The sequence below is a fragment of the Trichosporon asahii genome (assembly GCF_000293215.1).
Source record: "Trichosporon asahii var. asahii CBS 2479 unplaced genomic scaffold scaffold00003, whole genome shotgun sequence".
In the NCBI taxonomy this organism is placed as follows: domain Eukaryota; kingdom Fungi; phylum Basidiomycota; class Tremellomycetes; order Trichosporonales; family Trichosporonaceae; genus Trichosporon; species Trichosporon asahii.
This window is the reverse complement of record NW_014040921.1, coordinates 501,778-528,507: the sequence shown is the minus strand read 5'-3', so window position 1 is coordinate 528,507 and position 26,730 is coordinate 501,778. Positions and strand designations below refer to the sequence as shown.

The 26,730-nt window shown below is 61.0% G+C and overlaps 7 protein-coding genes across 7 annotated transcripts; 2 read left to right on the top strand and 5 right to left on the bottom strand.

Annotated features, from left to right (window-relative positions):
* Positions 1–492: 492 nt before the first annotated feature.
* A1Q1_01840 (uncharacterized protein) lies at positions 493–3,250 on the top strand (the record flags this gene model as incomplete). The annotated part of the gene is made up of 2 exons (XM_014328571.1): positions 493–623; positions 739–3,250. The coding sequence occupies 2 exons, from the start codon at positions 493–495 to the stop codon at positions 3,248–3,250; spliced, it is 2,643 nt and encodes an 880-aa protein (XP_014184046.1).
* A 148-nt stretch (positions 3,251–3,398) lies between these two features.
* Positions 3,399–6,975, bottom strand: A1Q1_01839 (histone-lysine N-methyltransferase; the record flags this gene model as incomplete). Its single annotated transcript, XM_014328570.1, has 8 exons — positions 3,399–4,073; positions 4,127–4,627; positions 4,681–4,863; positions 5,018–5,305; positions 5,368–5,653; positions 5,699–5,785; positions 6,114–6,225; positions 6,390–6,975. 8 exons carry the CDS (start codon positions 6,973–6,975, stop codon positions 3,399–3,401), a joined length of 2,718 nt encoding a protein of 905 aa, XP_014184045.1.
* An 890-nt stretch (positions 6,976–7,865) lies between these two features.
* On the bottom strand, positions 7,866–11,534 carry A1Q1_01838 (uncharacterized protein; the record flags this gene model as incomplete). The annotated part of the gene is made up of 4 exons (XM_014328569.1): positions 7,866–9,896; positions 9,937–10,752; positions 11,106–11,316; positions 11,503–11,534. 4 exons carry the CDS (start codon positions 11,532–11,534, stop codon positions 7,866–7,868), a joined length of 3,090 nt encoding a protein of 1,029 aa, XP_014184044.1.
* A 1,248-nt stretch (positions 11,535–12,782) lies between these two features.
* A1Q1_01837 (adenylate cyclase) lies at positions 12,783–19,672 on the bottom strand (the record flags this gene model as incomplete). The annotated part of the gene is made up of 2 exons (XM_014328568.1): positions 12,783–17,291; positions 17,336–19,672. 2 exons carry the CDS (start codon positions 19,670–19,672, stop codon positions 12,783–12,785), a joined length of 6,846 nt encoding a protein of 2,281 aa, XP_014184043.1.
* Positions 19,673–20,744: 1,072 nt separating this feature from the next.
* On the bottom strand, positions 20,745–22,808 carry A1Q1_01836 (APC/C activator protein CDC20 (Cell division control protein 20); the record flags this gene model as incomplete). The annotated part of the gene is made up of 3 exons (XM_014328567.1): positions 20,745–22,399; positions 22,439–22,572; positions 22,627–22,808. The coding sequence occupies 3 exons, from the start codon at positions 22,806–22,808 to the stop codon at positions 20,745–20,747; spliced, it is 1,971 nt and encodes a 656-aa protein (XP_014184042.1).
* A 660-nt stretch (positions 22,809–23,468) lies between these two features.
* Positions 23,469–24,367, bottom strand: A1Q1_01835 (proteasome subunit alpha type 4; the record flags this gene model as incomplete). Its single annotated transcript, XM_014328566.1, has 3 exons — positions 23,469–23,902; positions 23,948–24,143; positions 24,293–24,367. 3 exons carry the CDS (start codon positions 24,365–24,367, stop codon positions 23,469–23,471), a joined length of 705 nt encoding a protein of 234 aa, XP_014184041.1.
* Positions 24,368–25,035: 668 nt separating this feature from the next.
* On the top strand, positions 25,036–26,653 carry A1Q1_01834 (uncharacterized protein; the record flags this gene model as incomplete). The annotated part of the gene is made up of 5 exons (XM_014328565.1): positions 25,036–25,248; positions 25,399–25,556; positions 25,603–25,951; positions 26,248–26,552; positions 26,605–26,653. The coding sequence occupies 5 exons, from the start codon at positions 25,036–25,038 to the stop codon at positions 26,651–26,653; spliced, it is 1,074 nt and encodes a 357-aa protein (XP_014184040.1).
* Between the last annotated feature and the right edge of the window lie 77 nt (positions 26,654–26,730).

The window sequence follows — 26,730 nt, the reverse complement described above, 5'->3', positions numbered from 1 at the left end:
GTCGATTCAACAGAGGTGCGTCAAATTGAAGGGGTGAAAGGTAAGAACATGGTGAGTGTCTTTAAACGGGTCAGAAGGAAGGTGAATGCGGCATGCACGCAAACAAGTCTCCGGGGCGCAAAAGGCATCCGGTCGGGGGCGAGGGTGCGCAAGTTAGTCACTCAGAGGACGGCAAGCCAGTGCACCCATCCGCGAGTTTACCTCATCAGCTCAGCAAGCACGAAGCTATAGATGCCGCACTTCACAGAGATCACTCACCGCTACATGCGGACCATGCTCCCAAACCCCACTGTCGTCGTGATAAGATCGGTAGCAAGCATCGGTGACCTCTTGAATCTCGGACCTCGGATCTGAGGTGACTCACGTGATGGATTGGACGACCGTGGGAAAATCCCTTCAAAAGTCGGCGGACTGTTGCTCACTCGCAATCCTTCAGCCGTCACCGGGCCAGGTTTCGATCACAACAACACCGACACCGCGACGACCACGGCCATGAAGGCCAACTACCAGTTCCAAAACCTGTGCGGTACAGTGTACCGCCAGGGCAACGTCGTCTTCACAGCGGACGGCAATAGCGTCCTGTCTCCGGTCGGTAACCGTGTCTCCGTCTTCGACCTTGTCAAGTGAGTCGGACCTTCAATTAGGTTATCCGCCGGCCTTCCAGCGCTCCCACAACTGGAAGGTGCTCGGGATGACAATATAAGCTACTTCTTCTGGATTCGTCAGCTGACGTTGCAGCAACAAGTCGCGCACGCTCCCTTTCGAGAACCGCAAGAACATTGCGTGCATCGCTCTGTCTCCCGATGGCCAGGTTCTGCTGTCTGTCGACCTCGACGGCCGCGCGCAGCTCGTGCACTTCCGCAAGGGTACCGTTCTGCACTGGATGAACTTCCAGCGTCCGGTCAGCTGCGTCCAGTTCTCGCCTGACGGCAAGTTCTTCGCTGTCGGACTTGGCAACAAGATCCAAGTCTGGCGAACGCCGTCGCACCTCGCGCGCGAGTTCGCCCCCTTCGTTCTGCACCGCGACTACGTTGGACACCAGGACGACGTGCTCAGCATTACGTGGAGCAAGACGGGCAAGTACTTCCTTACGACGAGCCGGGACATGAGCGCGCGCCTGTGGACGCTCGACCCCCTCGAGGGCTTCAAGCCCAAGTCCTTCGGCGGACACCGCGACGCCGTGCTCGGAGCATGGTTCTCAGCCGACGAGAAGACGATCTACACTGTCTCGCGTGATGGGGCTGTCTTCGTGTGGGGCGCCAAGAAGGCTGTCGGCGAAGACAGCGACGAGGAGGAGGAGGACATTCTCGACCTGCCCTCCACCTCTGCCAGTGCTGCGACGGTGGCCGAGTTCGAGGCGGCGTACACTCGCTGGGGCATTCGCTCGCGCCACTTCTTCAATCAGGCCGGCACCAAGGTGGCGTGCGCAACGTTCCACCAGGGCACCTCGCTGCTGATCGTCGGCTTCTCCTCTGGCGTCTTCGGCCTCTGGGAGATGCCCGACTTTACGCCCGTGCACACGCTCAGCATCAGTAACGAGAAGATCAGCAGTGTGGCTGTGAACCCGTCCGGCGAGTGGCTGGCGTTCGGCGCGGCCAAGCTCGGCCAGCTCCTCGTGTGGGAGTGGCAGTCCGAGTCCTATGTTCTCAAGCAGCAGGGCCACTATTTCGACATGAACACGCTCTCCTTCTCGCCTGACGGGCAGCATGTGGCCACCGGAGGCGAGGACGGCAAGGTCAAGCTGTGGAATGCGGCGAGTGGCTTCTGCTTTGTCACGTTTTCGGAGCACAGCGCGTCGGTCAGCAGCGTCCAATTTGCAAAGAGCGGGAGCGTCCTCTTCTCTGCCTCGCTGGACGGCACCGTGCGCGCCTTTGACATGGTCCGCTACCGCAACTTCCGCACGTTCACGTCGCCTACGCCGGTGCAGTTCTCGTCCCTGGCCGTCGACCCGAGTGGCGAGGTCGTGTGCGCGGGCAGCAGCGACAGCTTTGCGATCTACATGTGGAGCGTGCAGACTGGCAAGCTTTTGGACATTCTCGAGGGCCACACTGCGCCCGTCAGTGGCCTCTCGTTCTCGCCGAACGGCGACCGCCTCGCCTCGTGCAGCTGGGACCGCACCCTGCGCTTGTGGGGCGTGTATGGCCGCGATCGGTCCACGGAGCCGATCACGCTGAGCGGCGAGGCGACCGACGTCGCCTACAGTCCGGACGGAAAGGAGCTCGTGGCCTCGACGCTGGACGGGCACCTTGCCTTTGTTGACGCTGGGTCGGGCGAGATCCGCTCCGTGATCGAGGGAAGGCGGGATCTGTCGGGCGGCCGCAGGGCAGAGGACAAGATGAGTGCGGCGAACAACGCGGCGTCAAAGTACTTCACAACAGTGTGCTGGAGCGCGGACGGGCGCTGCGTCCTCGCAGCGGGCAAGAGCAAGTATGTCCTCCTCTATGCGGCCGTCGACGGCGTCATGCTCCGCAAATTCACCATCTCGGACAACCTCAGTCTCGACGGCACACAGGAGCTGCTCGACAGCCGCAAGATGACCGAGGCGGGCAACCTGGACGCGCTCGACGATGCGGCCGCCGACGCGTCCGACCTCGAGGACAGGCTCGACGAGACGCTCCCCGGCGCCAGCCGCGGCGACCTGTCCAAGAGGAAGTACAGGCGTGCGGTGGGCGCCAACTGTGTCCGCTTCAGTGCGACTGGACGCTCGTGGGCGGCGGCAACGACGGAGGGTCTGCTCGTGTATTCCCTCGACGAATCAGCCGCGTTCGACCCCTTCGACCTCGCGCTGGACGTGACGCCCGAGAGCGTGCTGACGTCGCTCGTGGCGGGCGAGCACCTCGTCGCGCTCATCCTTGCGCTCCGTTTGAACGAGGCGCCGCTGCTCATGCGCGTCTTCGAGGCCGTGCCGCCCGGCGACGTGCCCCTGCTCGCGCGCCAGCTGCCCCCGGTTCATCTGCCCCGCTTGCTCCGGTTCCTGGCCCAGCATGCCGAGCAAGGGCCCCACGTCGAGTTCGACCTCGTGTGGAGCGCCGCGCTCCTGACTGCTCATGGACGGGAACTGAAGCAGAGGAAGGCAGAGTTCGCCCCCGCCATGCGCGCGCTGCACAAGGCGCTCATGGACTTTGAGGGCAGCGTCGCCAAGCTCAGCGACCAGAACAGCTTTGCGCTCCAGTATGTCATCGACCAGAACCGGAGGGCGGCCGGGAGCCAGGAGCTCGGCGAGAGGGAGAATGGGGATGTCGTTTACTAGTCGCCCGAGCGAGCGGAGCGAGCTTGGGTGCGCGGGTAGATGGTGAACGGCAGGGAGACGGGAAGACGCATCTGTAACACTTAGACTTCATAGAACGCATGCAGCTTGATACCATGGACACTCTGATTATGTTGCATACACTACAGCACTACTGCTTCTCCCGATCGCCGGCCAGCCTCACGTTGGCGACACGGTCGACCAAGATGGGCCCCTTGGCTCCGGTGGCTCCGGCTCCGTTAGCGCCATTAGCGGCGCCACCCTGCATTGCCCGGGGGCCTGTTGGGGGCTGCTTGACCCCAACAAACCTATCCTGCACCACAGGCTGCTGCATAACCGGCACTGGCGGGGGGAGGGGCGATCGTCCCGCTGGCGAGGTAGACGCGACGGATGCCATGGAGGAGGACATGTGCGGGGACGCAAACGCGAAGGACGGCGACATGGACGACGGCGTCTCGCGCGGCGTGCCGTCTAGGGGCGTCTGGGGCGTGCCGCTCACACTGCCGAAACTGTGCGGCGCGTCGTCCTCTCCAAACATCTCGTCCAGGAGCTGGCTGCTGCCCGCCCCGTTCGGCGTAGCGCTGCTGCTTGCCACGGTGAGTGCGGGCGTCGATCCGGGAGTGACCAACGCTGCAGAGGAGGAAGATGAGTCCGGCCGAGGCACCTTGCGCAGCTTGCCCTTAGCTTTCAGGTTGCGTAAGACCTTGTGCGTGAACTCCTTAGTGAACGACTTGATCTTGGCCTTCTTCTCCTCGCTCAGCTGCGGATGCCTGTGCGACTGGTACGAGACGCCGCGCTTCTCCTTCTCGACAAGGATGGATGTGCACTGTATGTCAGCTGAACTGAACCTGACCGAAAGCTATTATAGGTGATACTTACATCCTTCGCGTAGCGCTTGAACGTGTCGTGCTCCATCTGGTCCTTATACTTGCTCATGGCGCGGACGACGACTTCGCCAATAGCCTTAGTAAGGCGTTTCTCCTTGCGCGCCTCCTCGGCTGCGGCGTCGCGCTCAGCTCGCTCGGCGCGGTGCTGGTCTCGCTCGCGCTCCCGGTGCTCCTTATGCTCCCGGTGCTCTCGCTTTTGACGCTTGCGCGGCTCCTCTGCCGTCGGCGTTGCCGGGGCTGAGGAGCTGCTCTGCTGCGCGAGCGCGATGATGGCGTCGAGCTTGGACCGATCGTGCGCCTGGCTCGGTACGCGCGGCGGCGGGGGCGGCGGCTCAAACCGCGGCGGCCTGTACCATGGAACGGGCGGTGCGATGGGACGATGCCGAACTGGCGCGAGGTGAAAGTGGATGCTGTCCGTGTTCGCGAGGTCGTCGACTGGTCGCAGAGGCCGGCGCGGAGCCTCATTCGCTTCCTCGATCGTCGTCGTGTCTCGCTCATCATCGTCGTCGAGCTGACGTCAGTTTCGGCAGTCAACCGCAAACTTACAGAAGCAATCTTGGACCGCCGCGGGATGCGATAGCTGAGCTCGAGTGTGGACCAGTAGTCGAGCAGACGCTGTGCGATAGCGGCGAGTTCAGCATCGTCGCCCGCCGCGATGACCTTGATCGGCTCCTCGATGCCAGAGTCCTCGATCTTGTTGCGGATCTGTGTTCGCCACTTCTCCATGCACTGCAGCGCCGCAAGCACGATGCCCCGGTCGTCCGCTAGCGACGTCAGGATCATCGCCATCAGCGAGAAACCGTGCATCCGCATCATCTGGCGATGCACTGCCGGATCATCCGTGAGCTGGGGTTAGCTATGGTCTGACTGAAAGGTAGCTTACCTTCACACGCTCGATGAGACGGCCCATCATGGTCGGGTTCTCCACCGACTGGCGCATGGCCGCCGAGACCTTGTTCGCCTGCGCCGGGTCCGTGATCGGCGTCAGGATGGGAACGTAGTCCTCGTCGAGGTGGCGCGCCTTCTTCTTGCGGCTGCCCTTCATGCCGCCGCTGTTGACCTCGTCAAGGATGCCGAGCGCCTCGAGGAACAGGTCGTCCATGCCACCAATGTCCGTCTGCGTCTTGCCTCCAATCGTGCCGACACAGTTGGGCTCGCCGCAGTAACAGATCTGCGCTTCGTGTCTGCGGTCAGCTTGCCAGATACTCAGTGAGCTCACCCATAGCGGTCCACGTTGTAGTTGAAGGTGATCTCCTCGTCCTTCTTGACGTCGCGCTTCGTGAAGATGCCCATGCGCATGCGGCGACCGACGACCCACTTCTGCACCTCGCAGTTCGGGTTGCACGAGTGGTTCGCGAAGCGTCCGATGCCGCCCTTTTTGGTCGCGTCGATGTACTCCTCCTTCTGCAGCATCATGAAGTAGAAGTGCTTGATGCCCTCGTCGGCGTACTCGGCCATGCGTTTTCGGAACGTTTTCTCGACGACGACTTCGCCGATGTACTCGTAGACCAGAGCGCCGCTGTTTATTAGCTGACGTTCGGGGGAGATTGAGTTAGCTACTCACGCTGGTATGTCCTCTCTAGCACGCAATCCGAACCCCTTCTTCTCGGTCTGCACAACGTCAACGGGCGCATACTGTTTCCGAGCGAGTCTGTCGTCAGCTATGAAATTCTCAATGCAAGCTCGTATCCGCCACAGCTCTTCATTCCACCAAAGGATGGGTGAGAGGGACGGAACGTGCGCCCCTTCCACCGTCCGTTCTCGTGACACTACCGGGCAGCCTCATGACCGCTCCAGACGGAGGCTCACGCGCGACCCGACCCCACCCTACCGTCTCCAAGAAGCCCCACGGACTCGACTGATGCGCGAAGCCAACTGAGGTGGGAGGCTGAGACGGGTGGTGGAGGATGGTAAAGGGACGGGAATGTTAGGTGGAATGAAGACTGCTGACACCCGCAGCGCCTTCGCTGCCAACTCACCTCTGATTCCGACACCGCTTGCCGGCCTTGCACTCGCCCGCTAAACACTCGATAAACATGATGCGGTTGATGCAGTCGCTTTCGTGCCCGCAGGGCTGGTCGTCGGGGTCATCTGGATGTCAGCTCGTGCCATCTTGGCAGCTGTATCCTCGGCGCTCCCTCCAAAGCATCTCTCACCGCCTCTTCACCATCCCAACGCCTCGAAGACTTCAAAGACATGCAAGCTGAGACCGTTCCAGGAGAAGACAGGCAGGGAGCGCGAGGAGGAAAACATACCTGGGTCAAAAGGACAGTCGCACACCATCATCTCGTCCTGCTCCCTCGACAATCCGAGATCCTTCCGTTCGTAGACACACCGATCGAGCGTCTCAAACGTCTCGAGCGCCTCGTCCCAAGCAAGGGGCAGGTCGCCAATAAGCGCAGGACCGGGGGGCGGGGTACTTGTCCCCCGTCTCCGTCCTCTGGCGACTTTCTTGACGCTGTGGGTCCCATTCGGCGTCGTCTCACGGGACGTCGGTGACGTCGAACGGGAGTAGGGCGAGTGTGGAGAATGCGGCGAGTGCGGCGAATGAGGACGTGATGAGGGCCCGGCATCGCTCGAGTCGTCGGGGAGGTCGAAACGAACCCCGCGCGAGGAGGTGCGAGATGGAGGCGGCTCGTCGTCGAACAGGTCAGCCAGGGTCGGCTTGATTGCTGGTTCGGGGTGCGGCGCCGAGATGTCCTCGACCGTGTCCACCTCCATCGTCGGCGCAGAGGGCATCGACGGCTTCACCTCGGCGACCTCGGCGACGATGTCGGACACAGTCACGGGTTCTGGGGGCGGAGGCGTCGGCGGCCTCGGCGGCGGCTCCACGTCGGACATGCTGGATGTGGATGTTCGCCGGTGCTATCGCTTTCGCCTGAGCGTCGTTCCGGTTACGTCGTGGTCTATCTTGTTAGAAATCGAGGACAGGCCAAAGCTCGCGTATGTATGATGATTATACGTGTCGGTGTGTGTCGCGCAAAGAAGGAAGGTGGGCGGGACAGACTGAGAGAGAGAAACAAGGGGTAGTTGAAGAAGAAACGGGAATGGACAGGTCGAAGAGAGGAAGATGAATTTCGGGGGTCGCAGCGAACACAAGGTATTGTTGATGACTGCAACTGGCTGAGCGGCAAATGCGAAAACACACCGTCCACGCGCGCGCGCCGCCTGCGGGCCCGCGCCGCCCTAGCGCCTGCCCCTCCCTGGGCTCCCATCATCCACTCAGTGGCGCCGGTCGACGATGCATCCAGCGCCGCTCTCCTCTGTCGTCCTCCTAGCATACAGTGGCATCAACACCCATGCATCACTCCAACACACAGCAACAAATTCCGGCGCACTTCCTCCGTGTCAGTGCTGACTAATCGACCCAATGTGTCCGTTAGATGTGATGGGATCTCGGCCGTCGACCTTGCCACTCGGCGTGGTGTGGCCCAAAATGCATATGCAAGTACACTCTATGTAGATTCGCATACCCTGGGTCCGTAATGTCCATGAGCACCGCAAATCCTCGCAAGCAAAGCCGGGGAAGTTGTTGCGTGTATCGAGTCCCCTGACTGCTCGTCGGGAATGAGATGTTTCCAATGACCATAGCATAGCTACTGAAGCTACCCCGAGTCCGCAACTCGGAGCGGTAGTCTAGTTCTCCGGAAGCCTGACCGCCGCTACGACGGTGTCGGCGCCGGGCTCACTGCAACCGGGGGCATCGGCACGCTCGGTGTCCTGAGGCGTTCCTACGCCGCAGGCGCCGTCGGCTGCTTGACAGGACTTGTCCTCGGTGACGGCCGAATCGTCTCGGCGGTGCCCTCCCGCGTCCGTCGGCCGTCGCTATCCACGGATCCCGACGACTTGCGGATCTGCCACCACTTCTTCTTGCCCGACTTCTGGCTGCCGGCACTCGCGACCGAGTTGACGGAGGACACGGACGCCTGTCGCTGCCTCTGTACACGGCCGAGCTCGTAGTGGCCCCCATTGCCCGACTTCATGATGTCGTTCGCGCGCGTGATCAGCTCAATGTTCTCGGCGAGCACGTCGCGAGGCGGAGAGGGGCGGTATGCGAGCTCGGTCGAGGCTTGGCGCGCGTGCCTGTCGCGGTCGCGGGTGGGCGAGGAAAGGGAGCCGAACGACGCACGGCTGCCTAGCGTCGGGGATGCGAAGGGCGACTTGCTCGGCGTGCCCGGTGTTCCGGAACCGTTGAGCGGTGGCGGCGCAAAGAGTTGCGGGAAACTCCTGTCCTTGGAGGGTACTGGCGGAGCCTCGCCCAGCCGTGTCGGGGTCATTTCCCGGTCCTCGCTAACGGGTTCGAGATCGCCGAGTAACTCCTCCACCTCGTCGTCCTCTGCCAAGTCGACCTTGCCTGGCTCCTCGCGCAGCCGGCTGTCGAGACGAGGGCGCTGGTAGCCTAACCGTCCCTGAGCCTCAGATTGGCGAGTCTTCAGCCACGAGAAGAAGTCTGGCGGCATGTCGCGCACGCGCGCCGGGGCTCTTACCCAGCCCAATGGGGCAGAGGACGAAAAGCTCGCACTGCTGAGTGGTCGGCTGGGAATCGAGCCATCGCGAAGTGTCCGCTCAAGAAGCAGATTGCGGTACGCCGTATCCGGCGGCGGAGCAGCGAGGAGATACTCATTCCGTGGGATCAGGAAAGGAAGCATGAAACGCGAGTCAAGGAGCTCGCCCGGGCTCTCTGGCGCCGTTTGCGGTGTCCACTCTCCAATAGGTGTGCCGTCGAACAGCGCCTCGATGGGCATACTGTTCTCTGCCGTGACGGAGTGCGCCGCCGAGGCCGTCTGCACTCGCCGCCGGTCCCAGTCGCGCTGTAACTGGGCGAGGTACTGGACGCAGTCGTCAGCCATGTGGCTCTCGTTCACCTCGAAGCGGTAGTTTTGCACGGCGCGGCGCATCTGGAGGGGATTCAGGGCACGCAGCGTCTGCACCGTGCCGATCAGCGTGTCGAACTCGGTGATCTGCGACGAGCACTGCAGCCACGTCAGGAGCTGCATGACAGGCTCGAGGTGCTTGCTGGCAATGTTGGGCGGAAGGCCGTTCGAGCGCGTCCAGTCCTCGAGCGCCGTGATGTTCATCCGGATCTGCACCGCCTTGGTTCGGCACAGGTACTTCTTGCGCGTGATGATGCGGTTGAAGAGCTCGCTCGAAATCCAGAAAAACGTCTGGCTAAACACCTGCACGATGAACGCCGGATTCACTTCGTACAGCTGCAGGATCAGGAGCACCGACGTCAGGATGTCCGTCACCTTGCGCGGCGACGCCTTGTCCCCGAACACGGCCTGCGCCTTAGACATGCCGTTCGCAATGGCCTCCTTGGCCTCGGCGGTGGCAGCGGATGCCTGTAAGCGCAGGTCCTGGATCGAGTTGACACGGCGGTGGAGCTTGGCGCTGTCGCGCTTACTCCGGTCTGGCCGCTCGGGCGTATTCGGCAGAGAGAAGATGGCCTGCGCTAATTGCGAGTCGCGCTTCTTCTTGGCGCCAAACGACCGGAACAGGTTCCACTCGTCCGCAAACCGAACATCGTCAAAGTCCTCGAGCGCCTCAAAGTCGAGCATCGCGGCGTCCATGATCTCGTCAATCTTGCGCTCCGCTATGCGGATGATGAAGACGTGAATCGCATTGATGAGCTCCTCAATCATGGTCAGGAAGTTGAGCTCGTCACAGACACCGGCGAGCGACTCGTCCCCACGGAGCAGGTACAGCAACAGCGTCAGGTTGTACTCCCAGAACGCAAGGAACGCGAGGTCCTCTCCGTTGCCCTGTCGTCAGCTTCAGGGCTGTCCAATCAGCTGTACTCACGTAAACACCATGCTCAATGGCGTCAACGGCACCCTCCAGCAGCTCCTCGAGCCACGTCTCGTCGCACTGGTAGTGCGCAAAGCGTGCGTAGAGGTAGAGTGCATTGGCGGGGAGTGCTCTTCGTGCTAGGGGCTGGCACACCGGTCGGTAGCTCGTGACGAACACGTCGAGGAGGGCCGGGACCTGGTTGATGTGGAAGACGAGGTGGTCCGGGCTCATATCCTCGTCCTCGTCCGTATCGCTCTCTTCCTCTTCCTCTCCCTCGTGCGACTCGGGGTTGAACAGTACGCTGCTCTCGACCCCGATATGCTTCGCGCGCTCGCGGACCCAGCGCTCGCGTTCGAGCGCGATACGCTTCAGCTCGCCGCGCTTCGCTGCCCGCGCTGCTTCCGTCGCTTGCCGGATCCGCCGCCGCTTCAGGAGCTCCCGCCGGTGAGGGGCAATGTGTGTGTCCTCCGCTATCGGCTGGTCGGCTAATGGGTCTAACAGGATCGGGAGCGCTTCGCGGCCCTCCATCCCCGTGATGAGGTCGTACGGGCTGAGCCCTTGCGCAGTGAGTGCCGACGCCGACGCCCCTCGGTTCAGCAGCACGGAGACGATCTGCGGGCTCGATACGATGGCAGCGAGATGCAGTGGTGTCCAGCCTGCGCGGTCTCGCCCGTTCCGTGGCCCGGCTTCGACGCCCCAACGCCCAACAACGAGGCGGACGACCTCCTCGCGCTCTGCTTGTCCGCACGAGGACTGGATCGCCATACCGACGACTCCCCAGCCGTCATCGTCCTCGAGTTCTCCGGCGGCCTCGTCCAGCAGGGTGGCCTGTGTGGTCAGCTTGTGTCCACCGGGCCTCAAGCTCGTGCACAACGCCAAATCGCTCTGGTGATCAAGGAGTGGGCCAAAGCATGCTGGCGATCGTGCGGACCATCAGGTAAGCCACGGGCGAGCAACGGGGCGGTCGTGCGCCCAGAGTGACACACGCACACGACCGTTACCCCTCTCCTGGATTCTACCGCATGGGTCTGCACAGCAGTGATGGCACCGACGAAGTTCATCGAAGCATGCGCACAAACGCGCAGCTTGTGCGAGGCTGACACCACCGCACCGCACGTACGCGTGCTCAGGCGGCCAGCCGCGCACACGACTCCAAGTGATAGAATGATGGGGGTACTCACCATATCACCCTGGACGCTCGTGAGCCATGTCGTGAGCTCGACGTCGGCGTGGGACACGGCGAACGAGAGCGCATGCCGCAGGATCGTCTTTGGTCGGTCAGAGTCGCCCGAGTTGCTGTCGAGCAGCGTCTGGATTGACTGTGGTGTTGGCGGATAGAGGAACGGCCTGCTGTTAGCTACATCTGGCGAAACAGACAGCTGAAGTACGCCGCTGTGGTCGAGACAGCATCAAACGCCTGTGCAGCACAAGGTTCAGAGTCTCCTGCCAGTCGGCTGGGGTTGTTTACACGTCGCAGCCTCCGCAGCCGCCGGCTCTCGGCGTTGCCCGGCAGTAGAGTATGGGTATGCCCTGCGTTCCCCCCGTGTCTGCAATTGCCTGTGGTGTGCAAGTACTCACCCCCTGCTGCTCGAGGCTTCGTCCGTGGCCATGGTGTAATGTGTGGATATAGGGAGTTGTTGACAAGAAGAGTCGTTGTTGTTGCTTGACCCAGCGCGGCGTGTGGTGACGGGCGTTCGGGCGTTCAGGATCAGGCCCGGCACGTACGGCACCTTGACTGGTCGGCAGCGGGTTGTGGACCCTGAATCAGCGATTCAACTGACTGCAGGTACGCAGCTTCAGATCGAATTCTGGCGTTTCGTGTGAGAGCAGCGTGCAGTGTCTTCTTTGTGGTGTCGTCGTCGCTCCACGCGTCAACGCGTACGACGCGACGGGTGATTATGATGTTGAAAGAGTGTAAAGAGGCTGGCAGTGCAGCGCGATTATAGCAGAAATGGCGCAGGTACTGGCGTTTAGAGTCTGATGGCCGCGGCCCGGAGATTATGGGGGCGCACCAGGAGGAAGGAAGGTCGACTTGTGGAAATGTCACTGGTCTGGGGGATCGATGCTATCGATGCGGTGAGAAAAAGATGTATGTGTGCAATGTCGGCGTCGTTGTAAGAGAAGGAAGGCCGAGATCTCACTGAACGACAGGGTGGAAGGAAGAGTGTAGTATTCGGGGAACGAGCAAACTGAGCGAGGAGCGAGGGAGCACGCAAACGTATTCAAGTGTAAGCGAAAGAGAGAGAGTCGAGATGAAGTCGAGACGTCGAGATCGTTCGGGACCGGGGCTAGCTACTCATCATGACCGGGTCAACGACTGTGGGTGTTGGAGGTCGGAAAAAGACAAACTGGTGCATGATGTCTACCACTCGACCCCGTGTGCAGCCGTGCACTAGGTCGAAGACCACATGGCCCGTCCCTCTGAGTGCACACACCATGGGACATTGGACCATGGACGTCTGGACGCTGTCGAGACTGTTCAGACCCGAGACTAGCCTATATCGGCCCGGAGAGTGGACCGATTGAATGGGGCCATGGAACGTTGAGAGCGGCGGGACCGATCACTTCGCACGCATGACCTGCCTACTATGCGTCATTTCGTTTCCTCTGGCGGTGTATCACCTCGCTGGGCTGACACTCCTCGGCACACACCCAAGCTCCGCCGCTACTTCCACAGATCGCCTCGCACGATCACGAGGACGCAATGCCCAGTCATGACAGAACAGCACGACCAAAGGTCCATAACACGACTACCTAACCTACACTGTAATCTCCGAGATGATAATGTACTTGGTACTGCTGGTATAGCTGTGATGAGGAGAGAGGGGGAGAGAGGATGTCAATGACCAAGCTGAAGGCTACGCCGGCCCAATCCGCGGACTGTTCGGCGTCGGCGTAGCATGTCCGCTCCCGTACCCGCCGTACACACCCCCGCCATACCCACCGCCGTAACCGCCGTGACCGCCGCCGCCGTACCCATTCACGCCGGCACTGTTGCCCATATGCCCGCTCATCTGGCTCAGCGCATGCACAAGCATGCCCTTATCGATATGCGTGGCCTGTTCCAGTGCCGCGAGCACGCTGGCAAACCCGCCCAGGTGTTTCAGGTACAGCGTGCTGAGGCAGTTCTCGATACGCGTGGTCAGACTGCCGACGACTTCGACGTACTCGTCCTCGGTCATGTTGTCGCGGATCGCGGGGCCGAGGTGCGGGTTGGGGACGGGCGAGAGGCCACTTCCGCGCTTCGCCGTGTTGCTGTGGCCTGCGTTCGTGGGCACGGGGCCGGAGATGCTCATCCGCGCACCGGCTGGGCCGCCCGGGGTTCCCGGCGGGGGGATGTTCGTGTTCGCCCCGGGCGCTGAGCCGGACATCATGCTCAGACGCGGGTCGCTATACGGTGTGGTCGGGGAGGGCGGCTTGGACTCAACAGGGGAGGCTTGCAGCGCACACAGCGCCTCGAGACGGAGTGTAATCGCCGCCAGGGCGCGGGCGTCCTCGATGTCCTGGTCCGAGGCGAAGATGCGCGCGTCGTTGTTGACCTCGACATTGGCGCGGAGACCTGTGAAGAGCTCCAACCGTCCAGACAGCGCTTTCGGGTACAGCAGCGAGAGCTTCTCGGGCACTTCGAGACCCTTGAGCTTGCGCTCGCCCATGTCCTTGATGTCGAGGCCGCCTATGCGGCGGAGCTCAAGTACGTCGCGCTTCACGACCGGGTCGAGCTCGTCCAGGCTGTGCTCGTCTGAGGACTCGATATACTCGCGCAGCTTGCGGATCTCGTTGATCACGTCCTGCGACGCCATGAGCTGCCCTCCGTCTGCTGAAGCGTTGATACGCGCTGCGCGGTTCACCATCGGGCCGTAGTAGTCCATACGCCGCGTGATGGGGTCGCGCTCGCATTCGGGTGCGCCCCAGTGCACGCCCATGCGCACCCGGAGACCGCGGTGGATCACGTTCCCCTGCGAGTCGAAAATCATCTTGCCGTCCTCGGACTCGAGGAGTTCGCGGGGCCACTCGAGCTGTAGCAAACCGATTTGGCAGTTGAACGCCCACAGCAACGCAGCCGTCACGGACTGGAAGGACACCATGAACGAGTCGCCTTCAGTCTTCACCTCGTAGCCGCCATCAAGGCGCAGACGTCTGCGCATGAGAGAGTGGTGCATCTTGATCGCGGTCGGCATGCCGGGGTTCGTCTCCCAGAGCGCGGTCGAGTTGACAATGTCCGTGAACACGATCGCGACCTGCCCCGTCGGCGGCTCAATCTCCTGCTGCAGCCGGTTCAGGGTGCGGTCGCCGACCTCCTCGATGCGCCGGCGGGGCGCGCGCTGCTTCACGCTGAACTCGTCCAGGCCCTTGTCCGCCATCGGGCCAGCGCCAACAAACAGGTCCGACACATTCACGACCATGACCATGACGCTGCCCTCGGCGCCATACGAGATGGCAAAGTCGCGCAGCTTTTGCGCGGCCATCATTGGATCTTTCGCTTCCGTGCGCGCAATGTCGACGGCGGTCTGGTACGGGCAGCACTTCCACAACGCCGAGTTGCCGATGATGATGAACTCGTCCGTCTCGTTTAGCTGTCGCGATTTGGTCTCAGGCGACGCATTGACGGCAGGCAGCGCCTGGTAGAATCCGAACGCGCGCGAGATCTCAATCTCCTTGTCGTCGTTGACGAAGCCCTTGGTCGATACCCACGCCTCGGCCCGTCGGATACGTGCCGTTTCCTCGCGGTCAGTCGGGTCGTGACGCTTGGACAGCAGCTCCGCGCGTCCGGCGCTCGAGATGACAACGAGCGTGTCGCCCGCGTTGGCAACGTACAGGTCCTTGCCGCGCATGTACACGACAGCGGCCGAGGCACCTGTGCGCAACTGAGTGTGGATACTGGGACCTTTCCGCACGAGGCCCATGGTCAGGAGCGAGCCGTTCGAGTCACGGTGACGCTTGTCGTTGCCCGACAGAGCGTCAAACGTCGCCTTGTTGATGTACAGGAACGATCGGCGGAGCGCCTCCGTCGTCGCCTCGTCGGGCTGCAGAGCGCGCAGCTGCTCCGCGAGCATCGTCGCAAAGTGCTCCTGGACATACTTTGGGATCTTGCCTGCGGGAATGCTCGGCGCGGCGCGACCAAACATACCAAAGATACACTCGTCCGCGCTGCCACGGAAGTTGGGCACGGCCAAATCAAACATGGCGAGGTGGTCGACGGAGCCGAGCATGTCCGAAATACCGTACGCCATGTTGTTGATGTTGGAGAAGGAGGTGCGCACACGCTTCTCGTCCGACTCGTCTGGCAGCACGGGAATACGCAGCGTCACGTCCATGAGACCAAGGACTTGGAGGTGCGACAGGGAGCTAAAGTTGGACAGCTCCCGCCGCGGCCCTCCCGCATGCTGGTACATCTCCTGTCCGCTCGTGGGCTTGATCTCGAGACGCTTGTTACCCGACAGGTTCAGGTATCGCAGGGCCGTGTTCCAGTTCCAGTTCCAGTCATACGGCCAGTTGGCAATGTTGTACTTGAGTACGTTGGATCCGACGTCGAGGTGCTCGAGGTGCTTGAGGTGGCCGAGCTCAGAGGGCAGCGTCTGCAGCTTGTTACCGTTCAGATGCAGCACACGGAGGTTTGTGAGCTGCTCCAAGTCCTCGGATGGCAGGCTCGTCAACTTGTTGCCGGACAGATACAGCGCCTCGAGCCGCTGGCAGTGGCTCAGCGTGTACGCCGGCACTTCGAGGATCTCGGCATTGAAGCTGAGGTTGAGCACGCGGAGGTTGCCGAAGAGGGCGATCTGGTCGAACACGTCGTCGTTCAGTTTGTTGTCGCAGAGGAAGAGATGCGTCAGACTCTCGCCCGCGGGCGGGACCAGGCTCTTCGACTTGCTCGACAGCGCCGACACCGTGGACATTTTGCGCATCGGGTCGGCCGCAACCTGCTCGTACCACTTCTGCGGGCTGGGCCAGGTCACGAGCAGATTCGAGGACAGGTTGATGCTCTCGATGGCGCCACAGTTCCACACGTCGTCCGGGAGATTCTTCAGGTTGTTATTGTGAATGTTGCAGATTCGCAGCCGCTGCATGTTGCCGAAACAATTCTCGGGCAGCGAGTCCAGCGTGTTGTCCGTGCAGCTGAAAATCTCGAGATTGACGAGGCGGTCGAGTGTCTGCGGCAGCCGCGTGAACTGGTTGAAGCTGAGGTTGAGCTCGGAGAGATTAACGAGCTCGCTTAGCGCGCTCTCCGCCAGACTCGACAGCTTGCCGTGCGACAGGTTCAAGTTCGTGAGCGAGTATGCCATGCCGGTGACGGAAGCGAGGGTGAAGCCCGTGATCGAGTTGTGCGGCACGCTGAAGTCCTTGATTCGCGGGCCGAGCTCCGTATCGAGCGTAACGAGGTCGTTGCTGTCGGCGCGCAGCACCTCGAGCTGCGGAAGCGCGTACGCCGGGTTGAGGTCGATCAGCTTGTTTCTACGCACGTCCAGGACACGCAGGTTCTCGAGCGTCACAAAAGTCTCCGGGAACTCGGTCAGCTCGTTACCGACGCAGATGAGGCGTTCTAGAGTACGCAGGTTCGATAACTCGGCGGGCAGCTCCGTGATGCGGTTGAAAGACACGTCAAGATCCATGAGGTTGCTCATCTGGCAGATGACGGCGGGGAACTCGTCGAACACATTGTTCGAAATGTTCAGATACTTGAGCCCGTGCATCTGCGTGAAGTAGGTCGGGATCGACGACAGGCGGTTGTTCTGCACCTTGAGGGAGAGCAGGGTCTGGATGTCGCACAGGTGCGCCGACTCGAGATCCGCGATACGATTGCAGGAGAGGTCGAGGCGCGTCAATGTCGTACTGGCCGGAAGAGACGCCGGGATCTTCTTCAGCGCCATGTTGGACATGCGCAGCTCCTTCAGACTCGTGCAAGCTTGGATAAAGTCGAGCGGCAGATCCGTCATCGGGTTGCGGGACACATTCAGGATGATAATGTTGTCGGCGTGCAGGTGCAGGAAAATCGGGATAACCTGCAGGTCACGGCCGGACAGGTCGATGAACTCGAACGACTCGTACGAGCTCTCCTCCTCTGGGTTCATGACGGGCAGAACTGGAGTCTGGTAGATGAACCGACAGAGCATGCTGAGATCCTCCTTTCCGATCTCCTCGATGTGCTCGGCCTCCGTGTAGCCGGCCTGCAGCAATCGTCGAGCTTGCAGCGCCAGCGGCCGCTCCGACGACAGGAGTTGACGGTCTTGCCCTCGCTCGCGGATGTAGAGCTTCATCTTGGTCGACGCCTCGCCACCGGACAAAGACGAGATGAGCTCGCTCGTCGTTGTCCCGATCGGGAACGAGAGCACAGAGTACGAGCCATCTGCGCGGTAGATACGGATGAAGTGCTGGGGGTTAGCTTCTTTCAGCAGATCTCAGCTGCTGTACTCACCGGAACGCTCGCCGTCGCATCCGAGACCCAGCGGCTCTTGTCGTGGTGTAAGCCAGTTGTCTTTGGCCGGTGACGGTGGTGATGGTGGTGGCCCTGGTGACTACCTCTGGCCGCTCTTGGGGTGCTAACACCGGACACGCCCGCGCCGTCCGGCACGGCCATGGGGTCGGTGCCCTCGCAGCATCCCGGCGTGACGACGCTCTCGGACGACTCAACCCAGTCCGACTCGCTGCCGCTGCTCGACGTCGTGTCCTCCTCCTCCTGCCCTGGCCCATCCGCTTCCACGCCCCAACTCTCCGGAGCCGCCCAGGCGGCCGACGATGACGCAGGAGCGGTCCCATTATGCGGCGGAATAGCCGGGGCGTAGCCGTGCGACTGACTGGAGCCTGCGCCCTCGTAGCTCCCCGGCGCAATCGTGGAGCGGGACGGGGATACGGGCGCCCCATCGGCGCGCTGCGTGGTGCGTGACGAAACAGATCCGAACGGGTCTTTGAACATGTTGGGCGGGGGTTGCATGCCCTGCGCCCACGATGGAGCGAGAGGCTGCAGACTCGAGACGTCGGAGCTCTCGCTGTCCACAGAGTTGATCTTGACATTCCGGAGCTGAGACGGTCGTCGCGGCGCATTCGTCGTGGCGTTCGGAATGGAAGTCTTCGGAGAGACAGTAAACGGTGATGGCGGCTCAGAGCCAGACGCCGAGCCAGACGAGTACGACATGAAGGGATTCGGCCGTGTGAATGCTGATGGGCCTCCGGCCTGCTCCACAATCGCTCGCCCGTTCGAAGGCCCGACAGTACCGTTGCCGTACGCAAAGGACGAGGTGTGGTGGAGCGCATCGGCGAGTCCCATTTCTCCTCCCACATTCGAGGTGGGCAATGGCACTGGTGGCCGCGGCTGGTTCGCAATGTTCGGGTCCACGATTCCCTCCATGTCGTCGAGATTCGTGTTGAGGAAGAGCTCTGGCTCATCGTCCTCCTCCTGCGGTGCATGTAGCGGGGACACATTGGCGTCGGACTGAATGCTGTTGCTGCGTGCGCTCCATGTCGCTGTTGGTGAGACCGTCCCTTGCGTCGACACGCTCTGGTTTCGCAGGCTCGATCCTTGTGTCGATATTGAGCCGGACGTCACCACGCGCGACGGGGGCATGAAGTCGGGCGGCAGCTGTGGGGAAGAAGCACCCCCACTCCCTGTTTTTCTTCGCAGGAAGTTGCCGAGGAACCCCTTCTTCTTGCTTTGTGAGTCACCGTATGTGCTCGCCCCGGAGCTCGACGTCATGGCTGTCGTCGCCGTGCTCCCGAAGCGTAACCTGTGGTGATGTCCTCCTGTTGAAGCCACACTGCCTGCGCGATCAGGGATTGGCGGTATTGGTGATTCGCGTCCGCCGATGATCGATCGAGCCTTGTGAGAGCTGTAGGATGTCGGTGTGATCGTGCCGTCGTTGAACAGGGATGACGCAGAGGACGCCTGTGTCGAAGCTCCGAGTGGATACGGCTGCAGGAAGTCGTCTCCAGAGCCCTTGTGCTGCGATGTCGAGCCGTGGTGGTGGTGCCGGTGCAGTATCCGCGGGATGTTGGGCACAGAGGGAAAGTGACTCAGATGTGACTTCTTCTCCTTCCTGTCCACATGTGTTGTCGACGTGCTCGCGCTCGAGATGAGGGACGGGGGCATAGTCTCTGCGTGGATCGGGTTCGGCGGCCTTAGACTGGACTGCGAGGGCGTCGAAGACGGAGAGGGCGGCTCGTCCTCTTCGAGCCATGGGGCAATGTTGGCACCCGCTGCTTTCGGGCCGGGCTGGTTGCCCGCCGGCGCCGCAGCGGGGTCGAGGATGTCGGCCATCGAGTCGGCATCGAGCGTGACGTCGTCGAATCCAAGCCCCGGGCCACTCATGACGACTCCGGGGTAGTGAGCGTTTTGGTCGTTTCCATCATCAGCAGGGCTTGGCAAACTGAACTCATCCCCGCCCATGGGAGGGACCGGGGGTGCTATTCCTGCAGCGCCACTGTCGTCACCGGCTTGCAAATGTTGCTCTGCATGCGGATCGTCGGCAGCGAACGACGGCGGGCTGCTGCTAAGAAAAGACGTGAACGAGCCGACGCTTGCGCTCGGTTGGTGGCCGCGGCGAGGGAGGGAATCGACATTGAGGTTAGCGTCCGGAGGACCGCCGTAGCCGTTTCCGGTGGCTTGAAGTTCCTCCACCCGGGGATCGATGAGGGAGGTGTGTGACCGAGCTGCATGGGGGTTCATCATCGGAGCTGCGAGAGACTCGCTAGCCTTTGGGGTGGTGTGCCCCGGCGAGGGGGGAGCGTTGGGGTCTATCGGGTACGGCTGGAACTGCATGGTGGAGGTTGGAAACCTCGGAGGTTCAAGACGGGGAGGGACGAGCCATTTACGTTACGCGCGATTCGATGGGCGAAGGGCGGACGGGCGTGGTGGTGTTGACAACAAATGTGTGGGTCGGCGGGCGATGCAGAGACGGGGGTCGATGTAGGATTGAGATGGGCCGAATGCAAAGGATGGAGTGGGAGTTGAGGTAGAGATGGATGATGGAGGAGAGAGAGGGGTGAGAGCAGAGCTGGTAGTCTAGACGGAGACACGCCAGGACCAGGTCCACCACCAGGCACACGTTATGATGTCTTCGATCGCCGGGTGCCGTCTGCTGCTGCAACGACCATTGCACTCTTACACTGACTGCACACGGCGGCTCCAGCCTCGCTTCATTACAGCAGTTGCATCATCGCTTGCACCACTCGCATACCTGGCCACCAATCTTCCATACCTCCCACTTCCCGCTTTACCTTGTCCCCTCGTCTCTTAGCCGCCCTCACTCTCCTGAGCCTGAGCACCTGATCGATCACCGATCAGCTGCATCCTCACAGCAATCGTCAAATTTCATTCACCCCCCTCACCTTTCAATTCAACATCAAGCTGGCTAGGCAGTCACCGACGTCTTTCTATTTCACCTAGTCTCCACTCTTGGCACCGTTCATGAATCCGAATCTCGTCGCCGAGGTCATAGTCGGCTCTCGGCCGCCTCCCACGTACACACCGCACCGCCGCACCCCTCGGATCCCGTCGGGCTCTTGCCTCTTCGGCCGTCCGTCCATCCGCAGCCGTCACTAGCCGATCAGCCTGAATGTACAAGGTTGATATGCATGCATCCTCTAGTCTCTCTACACAAACATCCCCAGATCTACTCGGCTGTGTTCGTCATCCACACAGGGGAGCAGTAAACTATAATACAAGGTCAACAAAAGCAGAATGATGAGAGAGAACCTAGAGGACTTGGTGATGGGCGAAACATAGGTTGTATCGTTGATGCTGGTGAAAGGCTTGCTGATGATGTCGGTCGTGAAGGTTGCGTGCAGGCGAGTAAAATGTCAACAAGGTACTGGTTCAGTCGTAAGGTCGATCAGCGCAGCTTGGCGAATGGGTTGAGGCCACTGGCAGCTCCGCTACTAGCAGTGATGCGAGCGCTCTCCCCGGCAGGTCGCTGGAATGCATTCCAGAAGCGCAGCGTTTCGTCCCCGGCGCCAGTCACAATCGTCTGGCCGTCCGGGCTCATGGCGAGGTACAGGACACGGTACGTGTGGCCTGTCAGAGTCGCGACCTGCGTCATAGAGGGGTATCTCCAGACATGAATCTGGTTCTGAACGGGGCCGGCGGAGTATCCATGAGTGGACACGATCTCGTTCGAGTTCCTCGACCACATCAGGTTGCACACCTGCGATCCCGTGTCCCACTCACTGACGAGGCCGCCAGTGAGACTATTCCAGAAGCGGATCTTCTTGTCGGCAGTACCACCCCCACTGGCCAGGACACCCCTCTGGTGCGGGCTCCAGGCGATAGCCTTGACGGCAGCGCGGTGCTCGCCAAAGCGCCACGTCGGGCGAGAGTCGGTGCCGCCCCAGACGAAGAGCTTGTTGTCGTTGCCTCCACTCGCGAGCTGGTCGGTGTCCGTGTTCCACTTGAGACCACACACCTCCTGCTTGTGATGTCCAGACAGCTTGCGGATGTACTGGTCTGGTGCTCGCGTGTCGCGATGCAGGATCGAGCGGTCGCGCGATCCAGACGAGAGGATATGGTTGTTCCAAGCCAAACTGCCCACACGAGCAGTGTGGCCAGACATGGTACGAATCTTCTTGCAGTACTCGGCGTCCCAAATCTCCACCGAGCCGCGGTTGGTGCCGATAGCAATGGTACTGCCCTTGTTGGTCCATTCGAGGCCCGTGATGGTATCAGGACACTCGTCTCCTTCGACCTGATTGGCGGTGAGGTCGCACAACTTGGTAACTCGGCTGGTTTGAGCACTCCACAGATACACGCAGCTATTCAGGCCCACTCCAAGGACATTGGAAGAGGACCAAGACACTAGATTGAGATAGAAATCATCCGCGAGCTCCGGCGCATCCAGGACCTTGAACGGTGTGCGTGAGATCTGGCGAACACTCTTCCGCGGACTCAGCAGAGCCCGCTGCGTTGTCCGTCCTACAGGGCTCAAGCTGTAGCGGTCATGGTTCATGTCATCGAGACTGGCGCCAGAGGTAAGCTGCGCCATCCGCTTAGCACTCGGCGATGTGAAGTTGAGGACGCGGTTCTTGGTGGGCGTCGAGGGTGATCCTGAAGGCGGGGGCGAGAAGGTGCCTTTGCGGCTGGGAGGGGTGTGAGCACCTGAGCCCGACGTCAAGGCGACCTGAGACTGATGGGCGCGATGATGTGATGAACTCGGCCCAGCCCCCGGTGGCCGGCTGTTCCCCGAGGTTGGTGTCGAAGGCGCGTGCAAAGGCAATGGTGGAAGGTTCGACGCAGGCGACAGCTCCCGCTCAGCACGATCTCCCGATCCTGGCACGCCGGGTGGGGGATGGTGATGCAGAGGCGTGACACCCGCGCTAGACGCCTGGGCTGGCGGATGCGGGAGGTTGGGTACGTTGGATGTGTTGAAGGTAATGGTTCTCCGGTGTCGCGGCGAGGAGTGAGGCCGGGGCGATGACGGTCTCGACGAGCTTGATGGTGAGTTGTTCGGAAAGAGCTCATTCTTGAGCAGGGTGGAGAAGGTCGTGTTGACTTCTGTAGTCTGTTAGCTACGAGCGATTGTTCAACACGCACCTCTCCGGGCCTCGGCGTCCAAGCCCTGATGTTGCGACTGATTTCTCTTCTTTGATCGAGGTTTCGCGGTCGCAGGATCCGTCAGACCATTGTCTGGCAGCAGCTGGTACGCTGCATGCAATCCTCCTTCTCGACTAGGGATGAATCTGAGCCGTCAGCCATCTTGATCATGCACTCGGACCACCCACCGGTCGCCATACTCTCGCACCACGGCCTTGCCCTTCATGACCGGACTCATGCCTCGAGAAGGGACTTCGACATCTGCAAACACGTCACGATCCCGGTAGGATGATCGCTTCGAGGGCGATTGCGGAGGGGTCGACATGCCCGACCGTAGTCGGCGCGTGAACTCGGTTTCGTATATGGACATGGCAGGGGCAGGCGGAGTCGGTAGAGCAAGTGGAGTCGAGATTGTCTATGCAAAAGAGCGAAACAAAGTGGGTGGTCGCAATCGGTACGAGGAGATGAGTTCAGGCAGGCATGGGACGTGTTGAATGTCTGCGGGGGATGTGAGAGAGCTCGGTCCGATGAGGCGTTGGATGGTGGACGGGCCGGTAGGGTTTGTTTTGATTAACAAGGTGGTTGTGTCAGATTCGAACGAGGATCGATCGGGTGGCGAGACGAGACAAGACGGAGGTAGGCGAGTGATACAGTTCGGGGTGCTCGAGGCGATGCGGATGAGATTGTTGGTTGCAACAGCTGGGATGGACAGATGGAGGACGAGGCGCGGTGAGAAGGGAGGAGTTTGGAGACGCAAGGCGACCAACATGGGGCCGTTATGCACCACACTCGGCGTGTGTGAGTGGGACTTGCAACTCGGCCAATAGTGACGCGGAAGCAAATCCGACCTGGTCGTGATGGGCTCCAGTCGCAAGGTGGTGGTGAGGAGTGGACGGAAGCAAAAGTCCGCTCACTGTCTGTACGGTGTCTGTCGTCATTGCGGAGTGTCCCTTCGTCGCGCCGAGGGGTAATGCAACAACGAATGCTTACTGCCGTATGCGATACATCACACTGTAACTGTCTACTTCTCTTACGTGCTCATAGCAATGTTACCACCGTCGCCACCGCCCGTTCCCTCTCCGACACCAACCTGCTCGTCCTTCGTGCCGCCGAGCTCGAGCTTCTGCAGGAGCTCATCCAGCTCTGCCGGACGGAAGATCTTGGCGAGCGGCTGCTTTGTGTCATTGTTGAGGGTCATAGTCGCAAACTCGAGCCTCTCGCTGCTCAGCTTGCTCGAGTCCATGGTCTTGCTCATCGTCTTGAGACACAGGCTCTTGGCGTCCTCCAGCGAAATGTCATCCTTGTAGTCCTGCTTCAGGAGCGAGGCGGCGCTCGAGTGATTGGCTCCAATGCAGGTCGCCTTCCATCCCGAGTAGTTGCCAGACGGATCTGACTTGTAGAGCTGGAAGCCGTGCAGAGGGTCCCAGCCGATGTAGAGGAGCGACACACCGAACGGACGGAGACCTGGACTGTCAGCTTGGCTGTGGAGTTGCGCCAGCTATGACTCACCTCCATACTGGGTATAACCCTGCTTCATGTCACAGAGACGCTGGACGAGCATCTCGACGGGGATGTCCTCGTCGTACGTATAGAGGTGGCGCTGGGCACTGTTACGGGCAAAGTTGACGAGCGAGTTGGCGTCAGACGTGATACCGGCGACTCCCGTGATGATATTGCTGGACGTCAGTTCCAATACTTCTGTGAACTGCTCACTTGTTAAGAAGGAAGATCTTCTCACCACCACCACCCATCCATGCCTCGGTGCCTTCTCCGCCAACCGTGTTCAACGACAGGTCGAGCAGCTTGCCGGTCACTTTCTGCTTGTCAGCTACGCGTGCCATTAGCGAAGCAAACCTTCTCAGCAGCGATGGCAATGCCCTCTTTCGACAGCACGGCGAGAACGGTTCCAGCGTGCGAGATGGCCTCCATGGCGTACTCGACTACATTCGTCAGTCCAACGTCATACACATACACTTCGCGGAATACTTGCCCTGGAACAGTCGTCCTGCAATGTCAGCTCATGTGCGAAGTGAAAAGCTTACCCTCAGGGGAGAAGATTGTTGTGCGGCCTTCGTGTCAGCAATTGAGTGGGAGCAGCAAGCTGCAACAACATACTGTCGTATCTCCTAGCCTGGGACAGTTAGTCATGGTCGGTCAGCTGAGCTCACCATCTTGTCTACGCTGTGCGGTGTTGCGGGGGTTGGTAGGGGGTCGACGCTCGATGAAACCTCGCTGTTCTGGGTTGCCGGTGTAGTCGTTCGGCAACAGCGATCGGGTGTCTGGAGAGGATGCGGTCGAAGGACGTCGTACTGATGCCTGGGACAGGCAGTGACGATGATGCGTTCAGTGAGCGAACGAACGCGCGTCCGGGTGTGTTTACACGTGTACTCATCAGCAGGGTGTGATAAGCCACGCGACCCACCTCCACCGGGAACGTCCGCCAGCGCGCGGTGGAGGGCCACCACCGTACCGCCTCGCGCACCGCTGCGGTGGTATGTACCCGCCGCGTTTCATGCTTGCTGCGTTTCACCGTGGTCAAAGGAACGAGCTATATATCTGATTACTCGCTCATTGTCCCATGCCCAGAACACCCGGACATGTCCCGCCATGACGAACGCGAAGCTGAGGCGTACGAGCTCACAGACGTGGAGGACCTCGACGAGTTCGAGCAACGCCACAAGCCCCGCCAGCGCACGTCGGTAGACTCGGACGAGAACGACGAGAACATCGCCCTTCTTGCGTCTGACGGCGAGGTCCGGCGAGATGAAGTCGTCGGCAAGGGCAGCAAAGTCGAGCAGCTCATTGATAGCGTGAGCTAGGAGCCGACTCGCCGTAGCTAACAGCAGGCGGTACCGACGACTGACGACCCGACGCTACCGACGCTGACGTTCCGGGCGATCGTGCTGGGATGCTTCTTCTGTGTGATCGGCGCAGCGGCGTCCATGGTGTTCTACTTCAAGTCGAACGCACCCAGCTTCTCGACCTACTTTGTCATTCTCGCCACATACCCACTGGGCCACTTCTTCGCGAACGAGCGCTTCTTCCCACGCGGAAGGCGGATACTGGGTATCACGATCAACCCGGGGCCGTTCAGCATAAAGGAGGCGATTCTCGTCAGGTAAGCTGATTCGACATGGGCAAGCTGACAGCAGCGTCATCAGCAGTTCGGGTGCCAGCGCGGCGTACGCAGCCGACATCCTCGCCATCCTCGACCTGTACTTCAAGAAGCCGCTCGGCCCGCTGCCGTCCATCGTCCTCCTGCTCACGACGCAGTGCATCGGATTCGGTCTTGCAGGTGAGCTATCAATGTGTCCAGAGCTAAACCCAGGCATTCTGTACAATGTCCTCGTCGCCCGGCCGGCGATGTACTGGCCGTCGACACTCGTCATCGTGCAGCTCTTCACAACGCTGTTCGACGAGACTGCGTCGGCTAGCTCGTCTGCCGCGCGCCGCCTAACCTCGAAGCGTCTGCAGGTGTTTGTGCTGATCTTCATCGCCACGTTCATCTACCAGGTAAGCTTCCCAAGATAGGCATCCAAGCTAACAACAGTTCCTCCCGTCCCTGCTGTTCTCGACGCTCACATCTGTGTCTGTGCTCTGCCTGGTGAACAACCAGAGCTGGGTCATGCGCTGGCTCGGAAGCGCCTACACCGGCCTGGGCATGATGGACTTCTCCTTCGACTGGGCGAGTGTCGGTGCCGTCGGGCCGCTGTTCACGCCCTACTGGGCGCTGGGGAACTACTTCGGCGGCCTGATCGGGATGATGTGGATCGTGAGTTGGCTCGCCCGAAGGCGAAAACTGACACCAGATCGTCCCTATCCTCCTCGTGTTCAACTTCTGGAACGCGCGCGACTTCCCCTCTCCAACGTCAGCGGGCCTCTTCAACACGGCCTACGCCAAGTTTGACGTGCCGGCGGTTTTGAGCCCGGACCTCTCCCTCGACGACGCCAAGTGGGAGACGGCGCAGCCCATCCTCCTCACGCCGTACTTTGCCATCACGTACGGGCTCGCCTTTGCCGCCGTGAGCAGTGTCGTCGTGCATGTCTGGATGTGGCACAGGAAGGAGATCAAGGAGGCGCTCCTCGACAAGGCGCCTTTGACGGATACGCATAAGTGAGCTCGAGAGGGTTTGACGCCAGAGCTGACAGGCAGCAAACTCATGAAGGCGTATCGCGAGGTGCCGCATTGGTGGTACTTCACCATGCTGGGCGTGAATCTCGTCGCGGCCATCTTGATGGTGTGGACGACGCCGCTGCTGCAGACGCCGGTTTGGGCGCTGCTGCTGGCGCTG